This window comes from Leuresthes tenuis, unplaced genomic scaffold (assembly GCF_036924035.1).
Source record: "Leuresthes tenuis unplaced genomic scaffold, fLeuTen1.0.hap1 SCAF_13, whole genome shotgun sequence".
Lineage (NCBI taxonomy): Eukaryota > Metazoa > Chordata > Actinopteri > Atheriniformes > Atherinopsidae > Leuresthes > Leuresthes tenuis.
Window position 1 is genome coordinate 15,800,137 of NW_027325367.1, and position 21,717 is coordinate 15,821,853.

Below are 21,717 nucleotides of genomic sequence, written 5' to 3' on the forward strand. Positions count from 1 at the left end.
TTATCACTTGCTTCATGAAATGTACTCTTGGTGGCGGCTCTGTCAGTAATTCAGCGCAGTGAAAAGAAAGAAAAATGACTCGAGCAGCTTGTGCTGTTGTATGTATGCTTAGAAGTGCTTTAGTGGCCAAAATGTCCCTCTCTTCCAAAGATAATTCTTTCAGGAACAGCGAACTCCACCAGTGAAAGTGCAAAGTGCTGCATAGAGTGACAGTTTATGAGTGGATATGCAATTATTGACTTGTAGCGAAACGTGGGTTTGAGACGATGACAAAGTTATAGCCTCAAGCAGAATGCTAGTGACCCTGGATGTCTTTGATCTTGCAGTCATGGATTTGGACCATTAAAATCTCCATGCTTATTCACCTGCATACAAAAATAACACTTGAGCCAAAGCGTATCTATTTGTCTGCCATCTGTTGCACCTTCTCAGTGCATGAAATTTGCATTTATTCGTACATTTTATATCAGCACGACAATTTGAACATGTGCTCCCCCCCTGCAGCTTTTCAATAAAACAGCCACCTCTCAGCCCTTCTGATGTATCATGTTTTTGCACCACAAGTGCTGACATGTTGGAGTCATCGGCATGGGTGTGAAATCAATAGAGGGGAAAGTTTTAAAAATAGATATCAATGACCTCTTTCTCCCACCCTGCAGCATTTTAGATCAGATCAGATTTGATTGGAAGGGTTACTCATTCACTCTAAATGTGAGGGAATGGCAGTGCTTATTCTTTCATTAAATCCAAAATGCAATCGCTCTCGAGTTTGCTGCGCACCAATTGTTCCATTGCTGAAAGGTCCGCCCAGTGTGCCATACTTTGTAGCGAAATCTTTCACACATTCAGACGTTGCTCATTCAGCAGTAAATGACAAAAAGATCTCTGGGGTTATTTCAATCCTGCAATGGGTTTTAAGGTCTTATAACTGAAGATATCTATTCCAGAGTCTGGCTTTCTGAGAATCCTTGTTGCTCTGCAAGTGACAGATGTTGTGGCGGGTCATATATTTTAAATTTTCACAAGTTACATGTCGTATGGGGTCAAGAAAAAGTCAAAGAAAATAAAGCACAAAAAACATACCCTTCTTTCATTATTAGGAATTGTTCAGTCAATACCATCACATCAACACAAACTTAACTTTGTATAATTAATGAAGTGGATTTTCCTGTGTGAGTGGGTGATAGCTATGTTGGTCCATGGAGCATAACTATACACTTTCACAATAAAGGTTTAAAAATTGAACAATAACTGTTTTTCTTCCATATTTTCTCTGAAGTCACAGCTTACGGCTACTTGATGAATTGGTTGCTCGACGTGTTGGGATTTGAAGACGTCTTGCTGCTGTTCATTTGTCACGATGTCAGCCGTTGACGTCTCACCACTATGAGTTTGACAAAGCTGATTTATCCACAGACACTTCTTACGAAGCAGGAACAGTAGCTGAAAGTGTCGCTCTGCTGACTCCCATGCTGAATAGCTGAGTTGGAAACTCCTTCCATATGTTTTCCTCTCTCCTTTTATTTTTCCACTTCGCTCTCAGTCACAAATGGTAAAGGTTAGGAAAATATCACACTGCTACGTTTTGGACACATGGAAAAGTGCTCATATTTCTCAAGCAGACAAACTACATATTATTATTTCATTTTTTTTCCTTTATTTTCAGTTTTTTTCTGATTTGGGGTATGAAGAAAGAAAAATGTGCTTGAGAACGCTTTACAAAAAAGAAAAAAATCCCTCCAGCTCTGATTGCCTTTCTCACTTGTACTCTCCAACAGTAACTCTAAATTTCTCTCCTAAAATTACAGTGGCAAAGTGTCCCTGTGTGCGAGAACATGAGCAATAAAGATATCTGAATTTTTAGATTATCATTAATAATGATATTAGTGACTGTTACAACATAATCTCTCTCAATATATATTGAAATCTTCTCTCGCCTAGTGTATGTTAGAATCTATCATTGCTTTCCGCTGTAAATTTAATTTACATTTCAGTAGAAGGGGAAATTCTTTCTCATGAAGCTCTTTGGGAGGACAGTTGCATCTCTAAGAGCAAAGGCCCTACAGAAACTGTTCGGTATCTCACTAAATAAAGCAAACGCACTAAAGACATTCTTACCAATTTCAACTGGCCCTCCTCCACTCTCATGGTATGTGGTAATATAGAGTACTAATATGTCATGCGGTTTGACCATTTAGAAAGACAGGTGTCCTGGTACAAGAGGAGGTAAACTTACCAGTGCTGCTGAGAGCAAGATTTCAACACAGATGGCAGTTTTTTAACCATAAACCACAGCTGGCAATGTTCCCCAGTGGGAAGCAGGTAAGTGATTCCAGTGAATGCTCCATGTTTGTCAGTAGCGAAAAAACACCTACGCTGCGGGTCATTCCAAGTGATGCCGTTTTAATTGCTAATTAGAGAATAAGAAACAAAATGTTCTCGATATAAAGTTCTTGCATGAGAAAAACAAAAAGCAGCACAGAACCATCTCTGTGCCAAATCTAACCAGGGCTTTTTTTTTATCCTTGTCTGGATAGCAGCTCAGAGTATTAAAAAGGGAATAATGTGAAAGATGTGTCCGTAATGCAAAGAGCTTTGAGTATTATCAGCCCTTGGAGGGATGATTACATGTTGCAAATCTGAGCAGTTTTTCTTTTAGAGACAGACTCATAAGAATCAGGCTGTTGGATTGAGATGGAGTTAGATGGTCTTGGTTTTTTTGGGGTTTTTTTTCTCCTTCAAAAATAAAAATGGAAATCTGGCTTTTTATGATGCGAGGAATTGGTGGGCAGTTGCAATACGTTGGTGATGTTTCTCTTCATATTCACTCTTGTCTGTCCCTGTCAACCTTGAAGGTCTGTTTTGACACCTCTGTGGATGTGTCAAAACCCACTAAATTATAACTGCTTTACTTTAATACAACAGTAATGTCTCTCGCTACATTATATGCAAATTGGATGCAAATGTTTCTCTGTTTTGCAGCTTCTACCTGATCTCAGCATTGGTTGGATGATGAAAGTGTCCCATTTTGTTGTGTACTTTTTCTAGGAGGGCATTTTTGGTGCATTTTGTGTCTTTATTTGATAATGGAGAAGTGATGGAAAAGAAAGAGATGGACAGGGCATGACAAACAGCAAAGGTCCCTAATGGAGCTGGTACATTGTGATTCATGAAGGCCCAAGGTTGCAGGAGCATCCAAAAAAAAGTGCTTTTCTAAAAAACATGAAATATACAAGAGGCATTCAGGTTTCAACAGGCTCTTGTTGTTTTTGTCATATTTAATCACTGATTTCTTTGCTCCACAAGCCAATTTCGCTTGCGCATTTCAACCTGTTTACACAGCACGGCGTGAATACTAAGCGTGATTTATAGTGCTTCCCTGTTGTAGCCTCATTACCCGAACCTAAATTGCACACCTGTCAACGAGAGATGACGAGGCAGTGGAAAGAAAAATGAATATTTTGTTAATTAATTCACCACGGGTAGCACCCCCCGCCCCCCGTGTTATACACGTTTGCGTGGACCGCGTCACTGCATCGTGACAAAGCTCTTTTTACTGTGATCACACACTCTGTGACTGAGTGTTCCTCTGTGGTACCTGAGGGTGGCGGACTCTGCAGGAAATGCGTTAAGCACACGGTCTGATAAGTGACTAATCCTTAAAGATAGCCTACAGTATGTTCACCTCTGGGGCAATGGTGAAAATTAACATGACCATGAAGCAAGAATGTAGGCTGAGTGTTTGTTGCATTAGGATGTGGAGGGTGTGGGTGAATGTTGTCTTTTGCTCGAGCTACAGTGCAGCAGTTGAGATGACCTGAATATGACTTCTATGCTAAGTGAACTTGGACCATCTATTGTAGAGACAAAGCAATAAAACAAAATGGGGACTATTAAGAGGGAACAGATCCTAATGACTTCTGTCTGTTTTCTACCCAAATGGCATGTTTATGGGTCTAGGACAGAAGTGCCAGAAACCATAACATGAGACATGATAATATCCATAATTTCTGTCAGTTCACATGAATGCATGGTCTGTCTTATGATTATAAATGTGTTGAAAATGTCATTTTGTGTCGCATTGCCTCTTTAATGGAATTTGCTCGTTAAGTTTGCTTATGCATTCAGCCAAGTAATTGCATCCCCTTTGGTTGTAAAGTTTCTCTCTGCATCCAGGTCTCCCTGCATGCTTTACCTTTGTATGATCGCACAGTACAACAATTAGTTTGAGTGGTATCTCCACCATGGGGCTTCTGCGTCATAGAAAGGTTGAAAAGACAACATTAATTTCAATCATTTTAATTGAATTCTATGTAGTTTTCATTCTGAAAGCGTTCTTGTTTTGAGTTTCCTTTTTCTCCCCTCTTACATTCAAGCAAGCAGCTGCATTGCTTAAATCAAAAACCCATTCTGTGGAGCCTTTTTTATCATAGACTCATTGGATAGAAATACATAAGGCATATTACTAAGAAGTGAGCTCTCAAAATGTGAAGATGTCCTCAAAAGCCTCCAAGAAACATCTAAGGAAACTGTTTGTGTCATCAACAATGAATAGGAAAGCAAAAATGACAGAATGAAGGTGAAAATCATAAAGAATCAAATGATGCTGACGGAAATGTTATTTTTAAATTAAATGCATCTAAAATGCAGACTTAGGCTGATGTTCTTAGATGCGCTCTCGTGGTTATAAATCACCCATTGTGAATTCACAGACATGCAGTTTTGCATGTTTGCACTCCACAAAGGAAAGAAAACCAAATAAAATCATGCGTACAATCTAAATTACATATAAAAAACAATGTTCACATGCATCTCATCTACATATGATATGTAGACACACATTTAATTGCCACAAAATCAGGGGAAAATGAAGCACTAAAGACTAAACCTTGGGCTTGTAGTGTACAGAACACGAGCAAAGGGATCAGTGGCACATTCCCTGTTTATTTATATTCACAGATTACACAAACCCTGCAGTTGATAGTGCCACATGGTGAAACCAACAATTAGCTATTTTCCATTTGTCAGCCAGTTGTCTAATGTTCCTGAAATTTGCCCCACAGGGCATATCTGAGAACAGATAGCAGCATCTGCATGCATAGTCATTAAGACCCGCCACTATAGTGGAGGTGAATAGTTGACAAGGCAGCACCACACACAAACTGTAGGCTCATTAAAAGTTAGGAGAGGAAACAAAATACCGTTTACATCGAGTTAACTTCGGCTTCGCTGTAAATTCAGTAGAGAGTTGTGACCCGTAACTACATTTTTGCCCTGATTCCTGAGAGATTGACTTAATTTCATGGCTGACATCAATTCGGGGATAAGAAAAGACAATCATGCCATCGCAGGCTGATAATTGGTTCATGAGATAGCAGGTTGCTTTTTTTCCTCTTAAAAGTTGGCGATTAATGACCATTTTGTACGGTCAGCCAAACCTTTTTCTGCACTTAGATTACCAACTTTCTCTGGTTCTTGGATTTCTCTCTCCTTGCTAACCTAAAACAATGGGATTTCTAAAAAAATAAATAAATAAAAAATGTTTTCCGTCTCCAAACAGCCAATAGGCTGTGCAGTGAGTTCAGAGGCATGGCACAGGGCAGATATGGCTCTGTAGAGACTGCACCACAGCGCTTGCTTAAGGCCATAACGGCAGAATGACATTATGCACAATGGAAGGTGCATTATGCTCAAGCGTTATGACCTTTTTGCCTCTGCATTTCATTATGGAGAGAATGAAGACATATTGATCACTACAACGGGCGCCTGTTTTTACAGCTTTTAACGGGTTTGTGAGCACAGCTTGACAACACAATGTGGCATTTTCTGAAGGGTTTGCTTGGCTCAATCAGGTTTGGTGTTTTAATGTAATGGTTTTAGTTCTGATTTGTTTTTTTAAGTTTAATTCAATATTTCCATTTGCTATTAGTTCCACACATGTAAACCGCCGGCTGACACCCTCATCATCATTCACACAAGTTGTGTGTGTTATCAAAATTAACAGAAAACCGTTTCACTCTTTGAAGCAAATGTAATAATAAGCAATTCCCTGTGCTTTGTCATTAAAAGCAGCAATGTAAAAGTGCTTGTGGCTCTTTATAGAAAGTACTGCTTTTGATGAAGCAAAAATCTCTCACTCAAATTCTTAAGTGCTGTAAAAGTTGGTGTACTGATCCCTGATTTAGGCCTGGTTAAATTGTTGCTTAATGCTCCTAACTTCTATAATTTGCAGGTTTTTTTTTCTTTTCACACTGCTGTTGCACCTTATCAGCACAGAGAAGGTGTCCTAGTTAGGCCACATCCGTTTCTCTTTGTTAGTTTAGTTGTTAGTTTAGTTGTTAGTTGTTAGTTTAGCAATCTGGGGATTCAGCTTAGTGACAGCAGTGTGTTGGTAGTGGTTGTCGGCTCTGGATGCAGATTGCAGCCAACTAATTACTCTTCACTTTAACTTTCTTTACATGTAGAATATAATGCAGAAGCCCTTAAAATGGCAAAATAGATATAAGTCCTCTGTAGAGTTCCGGGCTACTGCCAACACAGCAGTGAGCCATGATTGATAAGGGAATTAGAAGTTATTGACCCATTAAAAAACTGAAAAATAAAGATTTTGTTGGGAAGTTTTTAGATTGCTTTTTGAGGATGTAGGTGAAACCTCTATCATGTCTTTATGGGGTTGTCATTTTAACACTTATTGAATTCATTCCTATTTCACCCACCTTTTACCAGCTTCGCCTTATCTTCTTGATTGAAATATCTTATATGATACTGAACTCAGTTTCTCTGACAGAATAGCTTTGGGGTTTTTTTCGTGTTCTCTCCTCCTGCAGGATCATCCTCCAAACAGGATAATGTGGGAAGGATGCCGCTTAATGTTTCATATAGAAACAGTGACCTAAATCTACTATTTATTTTCAGTACCAGAACCATGAAAAATAAATCTCTGGTTATAGTCTCACCTTTGTCTTTGTACTTATGTATGTGTACATTAGATGATTGTGACACATTCTAATATTTTCTGCTCTGTATCAGGACTAAGAATCAGAAAGGTAAACAGAATGCAAATTTATGTGCATCCCTTCTCTTCTGCTGAAGGCATTTCAGTATAATGTGAGGAATATTGCATGGAGCGTGAAATAGTTTCATAAAGCTTTAGGGTGGAGGTGTGTTTGATTCAGAACTATTTTCATCTGAAATGGAGGTTGCTTCTTTTTTTTATACCATCTGTTGTTTAGATGTAGGAATTTGCATATATCAAAACTAATGAAAAACTAATGAGCCCTCCTAAAAAAAATTCACGAGTATGTGACATTTTATGATAGCAAATGATCCTGAATGTGGTGACATGCTTTCTTTCCCATTACACAAATGCTTTTTTCTTTTCAAGGGTTACATTCTTTCCCCACCCAGCTTGAAAATAACTTCAACTTGTTCATAATTGTTCTACGGCACAAAATAAAACTTCAATCACTGACAATGAAATCTGTGGTAATCCGTTTTTATTTATAGATTTACTTAACCAGAGATAAAAGTACAAATTAGTTTGTGTTTGACAGGCAGTGCTACACTTTAGTTCAGAGTAAAAAAGCAAAAATATTCAGGATAAGGGGTTGAAAAATAACTTTCACAGTCAATCTGTGAGAGAGTTGTCCACAAGCCAGTAGTTGAGGACAACTACTCCAATTCAATTCCTCCTTCTTTTTCAAAAAATCTATGAGGGGAGCGAGAAGGCAATAACAACCTACAGAGGAACTTTGAATACTAGCAACCAGGCACTTTAGCTAGCTGTATAGCCTAACTTGATAGATTCTACTCATCTTTGCAAAATAAATGTTATATATAATAGGCACTTCTGATAAAAGAGTCACTTCATAACATCACAACAGACTAGTCGCACTGTTTTCACACCTAAAATACACCTGGAACAGCCAGCAATTACTCTTATGTTGCTGATTGGTCCAAACAACTTAAAGCCTTATAAGATAGATTATCATTTTGCTGGTTTTAAGTCTTGAAGGTTAAACGTATAGATGCGTAGCCCGAACACTGAATGTTTTTTTTTGTTTTTTTCTCCATGTAAAAGTATATTTACGACGTCCTAACCAGAAAATTAAATCAGCTCCCTTTGTGTTGGTCGTAATCCAATCATCCCTTTGTGCTATGGTAGCATAGAATAGGTGCTGGCTGATAAGCTGATACAGTGCTGTATATTTAAACTGTGTTCTTTTTCAAAAAGACTTCCTCATAGAGACCACAGACGATCCTGATTTGATGGAGAGCCCCACGAGTTCTCAGAGATCTGAGCTGGGTTTTAAGTTTGATTTTTAGCTCTATTTGTTTGAACCTGCTCTAGACTGACAGCCAGTGATATTTCATCCTTAAGATATACACCTAATGGTGCAATTAAGCAAGAAATAGTATGCGAGTGAACTACAAAGGAGCTAGTAGGCAGATGATGTTACAGTTGGACAGGGGTGCCTGTAGGCAAGCTGTCACCTCTGCTTCCATCATTTATGCTAAGCTAACCGCCGACTGTAGCTTTAAGATTAATCTACATGGACTTCCTTATGACTTTCCTACAATTTAGAGAATATTATCAAATATTAATGAACGTCTCTGTTAGCTTGACAGAGCTTTTTGTTCATTGATTTTATCGTGAAGAAATGTATTCACAGATGAAGCATAAAATAAGTGTTTTGACCTTGTCTGTGCAGACGGATTGCTCCAGCGACAGCGAGAGTGAAGATAACTTCATAGTTGTCCCTCCACGAGACCACCTTGGCCTGGCCATATTCTCCATGCTCTGCTGTTTCTGGCCACTGGGGATTGCAGCCTTTTACTTCTCACAGGGGGTGAGTTCACATAAACACACATACAAATACAGATAAGCAATGCACACGCCTACAAAGCTGCAGTCCATGACACATTAATGGCACAGCATTTTTTTTTGTCAAGGTCCAACATTACCTGCCTCCCCAAACACAGGCAGACACACATTTTCATGCCTTTGTAAACACGCACACATGCACGTCTTATTTTTTGTGTTACATACTAACAGACGATTAAGGATCTTCCCACATGATAATAAAAAAAAATAAACTAAGAGCTGACTTTCTTAATGCAAGGCCATTTTTTACTGAGCTACCCACAATAACTCAAGGCCAATCTGTAAACATGGTGCTCCGTAAACAGGCTGAGAGTCTCGATCAGGAAGAGTATATAAATCACTTTCAGGGCTATATCTCTAAACGTCAAGAAAGGAGGTATTCAAAATGCTGAGATGAGACTGGATCTTTGAATTAGAGGCTTTTTTCAAGATGATAAAAGACGATTCTACCGTAATTGAAGGTTTTTGACAACAGATGATCAACTGTGAGAAACATTTAACAGACCTGTTTGAGCTGTACTTCTGTAGCGTAGAGAGTCTATCTTGTTGGTAGAAAAGTTATAGTTGTAATCTGTTTTTGAGTATTAGCTGTCAACAATGTTGTGCATGAATTTGTTTTAATGTATTCATGAGCGACGTTATGGTTTTTCTGTGAACTTTTCACTGAGCAAGGCTATTTTTAACTGAAGAACATGAAGTGAGAGCAGCTGTTTCTCACGACTTTCAACAACATTCTTGTCGAGCGTGTCATGCTGAATTGTGCCTGCATATACCCCGTAGGTGTACATTTCAGCAGAATCTACAGAGCTTACAGTTTCTGCCACAGACATAAATAACATATATACAAGTAATGCAACCGCATTAATACAATTACATAGGACCTTCTTGCTATAATGACCCCACCCGAATTGAGGTGGTAAACCAAGTCGAGTAGAGCCAAGTAGGTGTTAGAAGAAAAGAACCTGGGTACTGGGGTACTGTACCATATAAGGAGGACAATTCAGAGGTCATAATAATTGTGATAAATTCATTGGAGTTAATTTTGGAACTATGAACTTAGTTCCATATTTTAAAGTATGAACTTACATTTTTCATATATTTGAATTCAACTTTAAAGTAGTAATAGTAAAGTGTGAACTTCTAAAACACTGGCCATCAATGACTTAAACTTAGAAGAAGTCATTTGTAATTGAAATATCATCTTAAATCCAGTGCAGTTAGTGGTCATTGGACTGACATTCATGTTTGCAAAGGCTGAGCCTTTGAAAGTAATTATCTTAACAGAGAAAACTGAATTTTACTGTGACGAAAGGATTATTGCACACATTATTATTTGGACACAGGTAATTCACTTGTGTGAAAACTCACATGATGTGAAGTACAAGCTTGTTTACTGCCTTTGTTTGACATTCATTTTTCAGTTTATAATTTGAAGTCCATCAAAATGTTACATAACTGTCAAAACTGAAGAGTGTTTTGGTGGTTAGCACCGTCGCCTCACAGCAAGATGGTTCCGGGTTTCAACTCTTAGCTTCTCTACGGGTTCTTCAGCTTCCTCACACGGTCCAGATACAGGCTTAGGTTAATTGGTGATACTAAATTGATGGAATGAAGTGGGTATGGAAAACTAATTAATGTTAGGCTTTTTCCTTGATTTTAGCCAGGAACATAAGCAAACTGCATAGGCATCGAATGGATTCCTGCTGGATTTATTTTGTCTTTCAGCTCTGCAGGAAACAACTCTGATGGTGTGTCAAACAGATCCTGCTGCTGATCAATTCTGTCCTGTGTATAATCAACAGGACAAAAGCTGACACATTTTACAGAAATGAGTAGGACACAGGCATTCAAAGATAAGCCTATCAAAACTACCACACACTGTAAACACACACATGCTACAGAAGAACAAGCCTTAGAGTAATTTGCTCTGCCTTTGACCATAAATTCTTATCCAAAGCTAGAGTATTTAGCTGTCTTATCTATGGAGGTAAGGAGTCCAAGCCAGTTGGTGAGTTATCTTGTCAGGAGCTAATTTGATTCTTCCTGGGTAATTATTGAGAAGCGATGGCTGTTTTAAGGGACGATTCTTTTTTCTGCCAATCTCCCTTCTGTAGAAGGTGCATTTAGAAGGGCTGTCAGGAAAAGATATTGAGGGAGCCTGAATTGCTTAATTTTATAGCTCAATAACCCACTTCAATGGTCTTCATTTCGGGAAAGTCCACCCATCTAAGAATGTAATGCTGTAGGAGTTAACATGGCAGCGCTGAATGCTTTTAGATGAATACTGATTAGAATTACTTACAGTTGCAAGAAAACATAGATGCATAGATTTCTCATAAAAATGCAGTCTGATCTCAATTTTCATCACAATTACAGACAAAACTCAGAGAAGTAAACTAATAAAACAAAAACAAGTGATCTTTTTATCCTTATTGAGCATAGACTGAAAAAAATGTGTAAACACCTGCGTTAATGGCTTGTCCAGTCAGGCGCTAAAGGAATTATTTTACGTCGCTAATGTTGATTAATATAATGCAAAGAATATAAGAAGAGTGCATGTAATCTTGCAACAACAAAGCACCTTCAGAAATACCTACAAGATGCTCAAATCTTGTGTCATACTTCCACTCTAGCAAAAAATAATACATTCAATAAGAATGATGATTGAAACGCTGAAAAAAAAGGCACTTTTTATTGCAATTGTAAAGCCTGGTAGGGGGAGCATCGTAGTTAGAGACTTCTTTGCTTACCAAGGAGCTGGATTGTTGAAGAATTAAAGTTTCTCTTAATTTTATGAAGAGACTGAACAGAAAAACATCAGAGCAGCAGTTCATGAATTTTCTTGTTATACGTATGTTTGGGCGATGCAACCAGACAATGGCTCAAAGCACGCAAGTAAATCAATAATAGAGCTAAATCAATAATAGAGAGGTTTTAAAAAAATAGAGAAAGTCACCTACTGGTAACTCTAGCAAGACTTTAGCAAGTTGTCAATCATAACATAGCTCTGCCCTTGTCCCTGTCACGACGAAAGCTGGGCTGACTCACAAATTGGACTCAAGAGCAGACACTGACTCAGAGAGATTAGAATTAAGACAAGGTTTATTAAAGATAGGTGCAGCGATGAGCCGATGAGTGGATCCAGGTGAACAGGTAACTCTGGGAGGAGAGGAAGATGGTTAGCATGAGCCGGACAGAAGGTAATTTGTCCAAGAAAAGAGGAGTGTTTTTCCTTACTGAGTCCAAGAAGGTTTCCAGAGTGGAGGGGCGGGTGCTGGCTTTGGTGAAGAAGGTACTGAGTCAACGGTGGGGCGAGCAGGCAGGTGGTGAGCAGGCAGGTGTCTCGGAATTCACAGTGGAGATCTAAATCCTTTAGTCTGTGCAATGAGCAAGGAAGGAACAGACACTGGGAGCACAAGAGAACAAGGTAAGTACATAGAGAGTTTCGCTAGGAAATGAGCGCAATGTAGCAGTGAGAACAATCCGCCAAAGACTGGTTGCTCCTGCAGGTCCTTATGAAGGCGTCTTGATGAGCGCAGATGGAAAGCAAGTGCGAGTGCAGGAGCTGAACCAGAATCCGCCCCAGCTCAACCTGCTCAACCCCGCCGAAGACTCCAAACCGAAACAAACACCACAGCCAAGCATGATCATGACAGTCCCTACCTTGGTTTACTTTCTCATGTACTCTAAATTGGATCATAGCTGACATTGGACATCGTGCCTTATAAGAAGAGATACTAACTCATTAAAAAGTTGTTTATTAAGATCTTAAATTAAGTAAGTATAGTCATTTTCAAATAGACCTCTTTGTAAACTAATGACTCTTTGCAACCACAAGTTGCTAGACAGATTGGAGGTTAAGGCACTTGCACTGGCTTTCTGTTTTAGATGGGATGCCTTTTCTATACAGTCTGTGTAATTACATGCACATATGCTCTGTCAGAATCCTTTGTTGGGTAAAACTCTGGACAAAACAACTAAATATACGATGAACTCATAGCCCTTTATCTGTACTGTATCTGTAAGTACATTCAAAACTTTAAACTTTTTCTTTCTCATGTTCACTTTTTCCAGCTCTCTGCCTGCGTTGGGCAGCATGAGCAGATGCATTATAAGTTTTCACAAGGACAGGAGTACGAGCTGAGAAGAAAAGTTTAGAAATTATAGCACATCAGCCTCACAATTCACTTTAAGGACATTTACAAACAAACCGGTTAGCGACTGTAATAGAGTCTGTGGCTGGCAGATCAATAGTGTTGTTGTTCTACTGGAAGGTCAGGCCTAGTCAGATAGAGAGCTGCAAGAGAGGAGTTGAGTCAAGGCATCAGGGAGTGCACCAGCATAGAAACAGACATTTTACTCAGTGCCTTACATTACTATATGCTGTTTGCCTAAGACAACATTTTTAATCTTACGTAATATCTTTATTGTAAGTAGGGGAGCACAGTTTGAGGATTTATGTTAGACAAATCCCAAACACATGCAAGTGACGATGACTAAAATACCATGACTATCTGCAGATAATTGGCTCTGAGCTTCAGATTGGGAAGCGGTGTTGAGTTTGAAATTAATGCCACTATTAGGGTGTGTGTTTTCTGTGGGGTATGCAGATACGTTTTACTCTCAGCTTTGACATATCTGTGCTGGAAAAAGCCGAGTTTCAGAGCCACGGCGATTCATTACACGATTATGCAAATACGGCTCCCCTGAAGTTATATCATTATAAAGAATAGTCATAATGAATGAAAAATAAGGAGCTCATTATTGGGAGACTTAACTTCTGCTTTATGTGTTATTTGGTAAAAAATAAAATAAAAGACTCTTTACTGTGCTGAGTTGATTTTTGAGAGCACTAAGCTGTATGAGTCGTCATGCTAGTCTGGTATTTTATCTTATTTTCCATGACACCCTATTTCAATCACTTTGTCAAGGCTGAGGAGTGTGAAGCCATAAATGCCTCTTGCCATTTTGCTCTCAAGGGTATCCTCACATTCATATTGTCATTTACTCTATGTCCCATAAGGCCACATTTTGTCCACATTACAGCATTGTTTCAGTTTGTCTTTTGCCTACTGCACAGGGAGAGCTCAACGTTCTTTTGATTTAGCAAACACATTGTATTAATTCAAATGCTTTGAGTGAGGAAATTAAAGTTTCCTTCAACCCTGTCCACTGAATTTGCTTTGACTCTGTTTGGATTCACTCTCCCCAAATAATTATATTCCATATAGCCTTAAACATTATGCTGCTGTTTCATAATAACTATTGTCTTAGAGGGCAACAGCCCTGCATCGAATCCCTGTCCTTCATCTACTATTGTGTCCTTTTTAAAAGCATTTGTGTGTCATATTCTGACTGTTTTTGTTCTGGACTATCTAGGGCTATATAAGAAAAAAGTAAAAGTCTTCTTTAAACGAATGAAACTAACGAAATACAAAATAAAATAACAAGCAAATGATAACGAAATGAAAAAAAAAAGCCCATCAGTCTGGAACTTTGGTCTGTGTGGCAAAATTGTAAGTGGAAAAAAAAGTCTGACAAACCAACCTTGATGGATGATGGTGCTGCGACTTACTGCCACACCTCCTGCCCTCTTATGCAGACTTGGTCATCAGTTCCTAAACACGCAATGCTGAAAACAAATGCTGCATATCAGCATTAGATTGGCTTTGACACAATGGTCATGGAAATGACAACTGGTTGGCATTGAGAGAGGAACAATTGAGGAACTCTGATTGGCTTGCAGAGGTAAGGACAAATTCTGATTTGACTAAATGAATAAAGGGAGTCAACAACAGAGATTAAAGTGGGAAAGGAAGAGGATGAGAGTGTGGGAATTTAGACAGAGGAAGCATGATGAAGATTGTCTTCCTGCACACTGGGCTGGGTTTTTATATTACTATTATTGTTAGTCTTTTTCCCAACAAATCCTCGAACTGAAATGGTGATAAAGGTAATGTGTTCATACCCTTAATTACGACTCATACGGGTGTCCTGTGCCGTCCTACAAAATATGACTCATATGAGTGCTTCTACAACTGAACAGACGTTAATCTCAAGTCTTTTGTTTAAGAAGCCACAAAGTCCTCCACTGTTTTTTCAGCCTTGGGTCCTCGGGATCCAACATATGTTCCACCAATAGCACGACAACACTTCACTACTAACGCTTTTGTCACTTCATGGTTAGGTTTAGTTAGTAATATTACATTGCAAGCGACAGAAAAAGATCATGATAGGGTCTAAAATACATTCTTTTTACAATGTGACTGTCATTTTCGTGGATGCCATCTTGCTGGTTGCCTTGGTTACACGTGAGCACAACATGTCATAACAAAACAATCTGGTTGGCTATTTGGGTGGTTAGAAAACATACAGTTAGAGCTAAAAAAAATAAAAATAAAAAAACCTTTTCACAGTACAACAACTGTACTGTCATGAACGACATTTTTATTCTTCACATGCAGTTGCCATAATGACCACTAGAGGTTGCATATAATTTTAACATTATTATTAGCTGTATCTGCCAGCATGAACAAACACTGCATGATCGCATTTTTCTGTCTCCCTTATTGTAATCACTTGTGTTAAATATAAACATACATTGCATAGCTGAATTGAAAAATACTTTCAAATCAATCAATTGGGTTTATGTTGTTTATTTTATAAGGGATCACCGTGTGAAGAGAAGTAAGGTGATCATTTCCTATTTTTGTGGGGCAAACTTTGACTTTAGTTAGCCATGTAGATTGTGTAGAGCACACTTAAGCAAGGTACAGGGCCAGAAACCTGAACCGGCTGCCTCCTCTCAACAAAAGGAAGCTGTGGCTCGAGTCTGAAATCCTCCCAGATTTCTATTATGATGGGCAAGGGAAGGAATTCTGCAAAGGAGCTATATATGAGAGACTTTAATCCACAGTCTCAGAGCTTTAGAGTAAAGTTCAAGGTCAGATCACATATGGAGGCTGTATAGAGACTGGCTTAGATGTTTAGTTTTCTGCTTACTGCCAGTGTGAGATATAAACTTCACATAGCCACAATCCCTGGATACCTCAGCCTTGAACAAGAAACATAGTATTATTTAAAAAGATTAGACTTGAATATCACAGAAAGGGAATGACGCTGACTTCAACCTCAATAAATAGATTAATAAATGACGACATTGTAATAAAATAGACAATGCCACTGTGTGGGTTTTGCCATATATGTCATTTCTGCTTTGGGGCTGAGTTTCATTCAACAGAGTGTCTGAAAACAAGAAGTTTTACTTTTACTAAAGTACTATTTCATGACTGGCAGAAGTCCAATACAATTTTACTCACCATAACTGTCATTTAAACACATCAGAGGTGCCTAAGGTAGACTAAATCTAACCTGTTCATTGTTGTAATTAATGATTATTGAAATTATTACTGTTTATTCATAGGGGGTGTAGCTGCGTAGACAGTGGGGCAGAGTCGTGAAGTGTTTTCAGTGCAAGGTCCTAATTCATTTCTCAAAAAGATAAAGCCAGTAAGGAAAATAAACGAATGAATGATTTAAACTTTTGTTTTGTTTTCTGAATTTTTTTCACATCCTAAAAATCAGGCCCTGCCCTTAGAAATCCAACATCAGTCGTGCTGCTGTTTGAATTTACCAATGTGGAAACTGAACTGAGAGCTTCCAGAAAAATGTGTGTATTTACGATGGTGATGGAAAAAGTAGAAAAAGTCAAATGATATACAGATTTAGAAACAAAACTTCAACTTAATAGTAATGTTCCTCAGTGTTAAATTGGCGTGACACAGCATACAATAAGTCAGTCACATGATTGATGTTCTGCTTTCTACCTAAACCAGCAAACAAAACATCATTAACAAAAAAAAGAAAGTGTTTGACATTCGTGGATTGATACAGATATTTTTAAACTTTTTTTATTCGTGTTATTTTTCTCAAATTCCATCACAACTACTGAATGTGAACTTTACAGTGATAAATAAACAATTCAACAATTTTTCACGATTATTAAATCATTTAATACCCTTTCCCACGATTCTCGATGCCTTCTCGAGTCCATGTCCAAAGACAGTTGTCCATCAAATGTGAGCTTGACGCATAACTGAACAGTAAAGACCCCAGGGAGATGGGGAACAGGGTGTAATTAATTTTCTATAATGTCATGTCATCATTATGATTGTCATGATTAGTTGTCATGAACCCGATTTTTAATTTTTAATTTTTTTTATTGGTGCCCTATGTGCAGTGCGACATACATGTGCTGAGAGCGGTGGCCTTTTCACTCGCTGCTGTTTAACAAAACACTAAAGTGAGGATCTGTACAGTTTGTGCCAACACTGGAACGATAAAAAGAACTACAGCCTTAATTGGGGCATGGAAAGCGGGGCTGCTACCTTGCAAACAAAAAAAAAAAAAGAGAAGAAAACCCTCTATGCGAATAGCAAGGTGAAAGCACTAATAGCTGGCCCAAAACCTTGTTCATTATAACATAATTGCATTATCATGTATATCAGTGCGTCGTATTTGATGACAAATGAAGATGAATCCGCTTTTCTCACATGCCATTCATCATTCACGCTCGAGGCTGAGATGACCGTAACCTCCTGTCCTTGACATTTTTACTCTAATTGACATTTTTTTGTCCCGCTCGGTTCAGTAAGCCCATCCTTCAATTCCATTTGCTTTTGTTTTTTTCTATGGTGCCACAGATATAATGAATAGCAATTAGTCATTTCTTTTTTAAAATTGTTCCCTCTTTCGCTTTGAATCGCTGAAAACCATATTTGGCTTCTGACTCCGTTTTCCTTCACTTTCTCCTTTACAGACCACCAAGGCCGTGAACAAAGGGGACTTCTCACTGGCCAACATCGCCTCCCGACGGGCTTTGTTCCTCGCTGCCCTCTCCATCACTATAGGCACCGGTGTGTATGTAGGCGTGGTGGTGGCTCTCATTGCCTACCTCTCGAAACCAGGACACATATAGCAGAAGCACCCTCCTTCCACACACCTCCAGGGAGGCCGGGAAGAGAACAACTCCCTCTGGAGAACATCATTGCACCTGCAGACTTCGAGAAAAAGTTTTATGGGGATGTACAGTTTTCTCCCTTCACCTTCCTTTGTTTCCCACTTTCTCTCCCAGCAGGCCCTCTGTCAGCCAAGATTAGCCACAGTTACTGGAGAGGGGTCAAGCTATGAGACGAGAGGACAGGGACTGGGGAAAAGTTTTCTTTCTTTCGTTTTCTTTTTGACACAGAGGATGTGAGTAATGGATGGATCTAATATTGGAGCCCAGTTTGCATTCCATTGACTTAAACCATGCTTTGCATCCTTGTCTTTTGACTAGCCCCTGCAGGAACTTTGAAGAGAAGAAATCTGAGAATAACATTCAAACTCACATGATTATTGACTAATGACTTTGAGGAAGGTTAAAAATCAACACAAAGTCACTGTTGCACATTGAAAACGATCCTACTCTGTTGTCATTTGAGATGTTGCTGCCTGTTACTGAAGTTTGCTGCCAGGATCTGCGTTCATTTGTCACGGGCTGACTCCCTAGCAGTCAAGGATTTAAAAAAAGGATTTGTTACCACATCCACTGCTTCTTGAATTATAACAATGGAGGGCTTTGAAATCCAGAGAAACAGGGTTAGACAAATACAGAACTTTTGATAATAATAACAACAATGGAAAAAAAAGACAACCATGTAAGGTGGAAAAATATTTAAATATCATCAAGAATAGAAGTTGTTTTATTCTATTTAAGATTATTGCACTGGCATGTATTATAAGAATCTCAATGGAGCCTTAGTCCTGTGTTTTTTCATAGAGAAGGGGTCCATCAGAAACATGGCTGATGAATGCTCGAGAATCTGTTCCCTGAATCTGTTCACGCAGATATGGTTTGCCTACGAACACGTAAATGTGTGTTTGTTTTTTTGTATGTCTTCTTGTGTTGTCTAGAGGAATCTTCGCTGAACTCACTTAAAAGAACGTAAAAGCACAGACGTGAGTTGGTGAAACGGTCAGAAATTAAGGGAAAAGGATCCCCAGTGTCTCCAAATAAGACATAACATAATTCGTCACCCTGTACTTTGGTGGGAAATGAAGCGTTGGCCATTCACAATGGATGAGGAGGTAATAAATCAGTTAGAGAATGTAATTAAAAAGCAGTCCATTCAGGGGCTGCACAAATAGTGGCAACAGCTTTGAATTTCGGTCAAAACAGTTATTCTGTGCATGAGTCTCGCTATACTGTGACGCATGATTTTTTGGATTCAGAACTGATTTCTGATAATAAAACAGCGAAAATGAATACTGATCAGGCTGTGAAGGGGCTTATATTTTGCACAGTGTTTTATCCTGCATCCCTTATTTCAGTTAAAAGAAAAACAAACTGGATATTTGAAGCGATAAAGGACGAAGATCTCAATTTGTTCCCTCGTGCTTTCAAGAGTTCTTACAGACACTTGTGACTTCAAAGAATCTTATAAGAAGGGCTTGTAAATCACTGGCATTTTAGCTTCCGTTGCTGTATTGCAGATTATAAGCCAGGCAGACAGTTCAAGTGATGAAGCCTTGTGAGGTGACACTGCACGCTTCCCTGCACGGGTCCTGCATTCGTCATTCCTGACAGTTTTGGTGCAAAATTAGGTCCCCCGCAACAACTGAGGTATTTCTGAGGGGATGCGTATTCTCTGGAGGAAAACCCCAAAATAGCAGAGCCACATTAATTTCTCTAATAAGCCACTTTCGGTGTCGCTGGTTGCTGTCAAGCCCTGCAAGTAAACAGGTCATTTACACATCCCTGGCTCTGTGGAAGTTGTCTCTGTTGTGCTGATGAAGAAAGAATATTCTTCCCACATTCTTCATACGTGGACGTTTCTTGCTTGCTTTGCTTAAACTGAACTGCAGCTTATACTGCAAGCTTTACTTTGAATGTTATTTTTGGCATCCTGTATGAGTAACCATGCAGTTGCTGCAGGATTGAAGCCAGTCAGAAAGAGGCCATTTTGCATTGACTGAGTTTAGGCATCTGAAGAGCTGATTCTATTCTGGGTGTCTTAGCGCTTATAAGCTATGACCCCCCCAGTCTACCACTCGTATCAACAGCAGCTCATGATCTACTGGTTCCAATGAATGCACGTGTCATGACCATCACTGTAAGTATAGTGAACAGCTCTTCATCCCATGGAGAAAGATATATTGCAGATAATGATGAACATGCATTGTTTTATGTGGCGTGTGATTCAAATGATGTGTTTTTAATCCGGCCTCTTTGGCAACCTGGTATCGTGCAGTGTGTTACAACAGTATGTGAATTTCGATGCTGCTGTTATTTTCTTTTCATTGTGATGAGGGCAAGTCTCAATGCCAGGGTGATAGCGATCTCTTTGTGTTGTGCTTGTATGCTGGATTAAAGAAGGTAATTTTTTATTTTATTTATTTTTTTTGTCATGTTTGTGTTTGGGGATCTTTTTCTCCTATTTTGTGTGAAGGCAACATGTACATAGTGCAAATACGGACATGTTCAAATGTAATGACAAATAAACCTGAAAGGAAAGCTGACCCTTTTTAAATGCCACACCCCCACCCCCCCCTGGGAGTTATATACCTTAAAGATGTGTAGTTATCTGAAACCCTTCCACAACTTGAGAGAATTTGCTGAGGAATTGAGATGTTTCACTTAAAGCAAAAGCAAACCTCGGCTGAGTCATGGTGTGTAGGTGGTTTTTACCAGAAAGAAACAGAGACTTGTATCTGCACCAATATCTTTGCTTCAAGCAAGAAGTAAACCTTCCTTTGTGCCCTCTCCATACTTTCTATGGAACGTAAAAGCAGACACACTCAGCTCAACCTCAACACTGAACATGATTCGTGTCATGATTGTTAGTCGTACTTCTGCTCTATTCATAAACAACAAGCTTGAATATTTTGTTGTCTCTGATGATAAATGTATGCTCATTTAATGCAAACAACACATTTCTAGTGATTGCTAGTGTGTTGCGTCACCTCTAAGGAGACCAATTTCTGTCATTTTGAAAGTGTTTTCTCGCCCCATTCCTGTTTGAGTTCTGCTCCTCAACAGTTTGAAGCCTCTTTCATAATACCATTGTCTCAGAAAACAAATATTTCAGCTGGATGTCTGGTGTGGACAGCAGGCAATCTTGGCCCTAGATTGATACCACACCATGCTGAAATAAGCGGGACCTTCTTTGAAAAGGTTTGATAGCAGTATAGGTTGCTCCTGCATATGTTGTTCAATATTCATGCCTTCACAGATGTAAAATAACTCATGCCATGTGCACTAACGCACCCCTATCAAATCATAGACTTGTGGCTCTTAAATTAAGGTGATAACAAGCTGGGCAGCCCCACTTCTCTTTTGCCCGGAAGATGCAACCTTCATGATTTCTGAAAGAATTTTTAAATTTCAATGTTTCAGACCACAGGACAGCTTCCAGGTTGCCCGGTAAATATTTTAAAAAACCTCAGTACCAGAAGGCAGCTCCTTTTCTGGATCTTTAAATGCAGCGCATGCAGTCAAGTATTAGAACACCCATCTCCATTCAGTTTGAATTTTGTGTATTTACTTGTATGACAGAGTTCTAACATACATTTGTAGTTGAATCAATGAATTGTGTTAGCTGTCAATGATTTTTAAAAATTTGGCCGTGCCCATTAAGTGAATGTAACAGAGTTGTGATTTTATTTAATACTGTGCCATCTGAGGACATCATGACCATTTAATACAGATTTTTCAGCCTTGACCCTTGCGCAGAGATTTCTCTTTTTCTTTAGACAACGCGACTGTAAAAGATTGAATAACCAAATTGTTTTCC

The 21,717-nt window shown here is 38.9% G+C and overlaps 1 protein-coding gene across 1 annotated transcript in view; it reads left to right on the forward strand.

Annotated features, from left to right (window-relative positions):
- The window catches only part of syndig1l (synapse differentiation inducing 1-like), a 39,273-nt gene extending 18,835 nt beyond the window's left edge, over window positions 1–20,438 (forward strand). Inside the window, exons 3-4 of the mRNA XM_072362751.1 lie at window positions 8,712–8,849; window positions 17,703–20,438. Coding sequence (XP_072218852.1) covers window positions 8,712–8,849; window positions 17,703–17,861 — 297 coding nt within the window. The 3' untranslated portion in view covers window positions 17,862–20,438. The remainder of the gene's footprint in view (window positions 1–8,711; window positions 8,850–17,702) is intronic.
- Window positions 20,439–21,717: the final 1,279 nt, after the last annotated feature.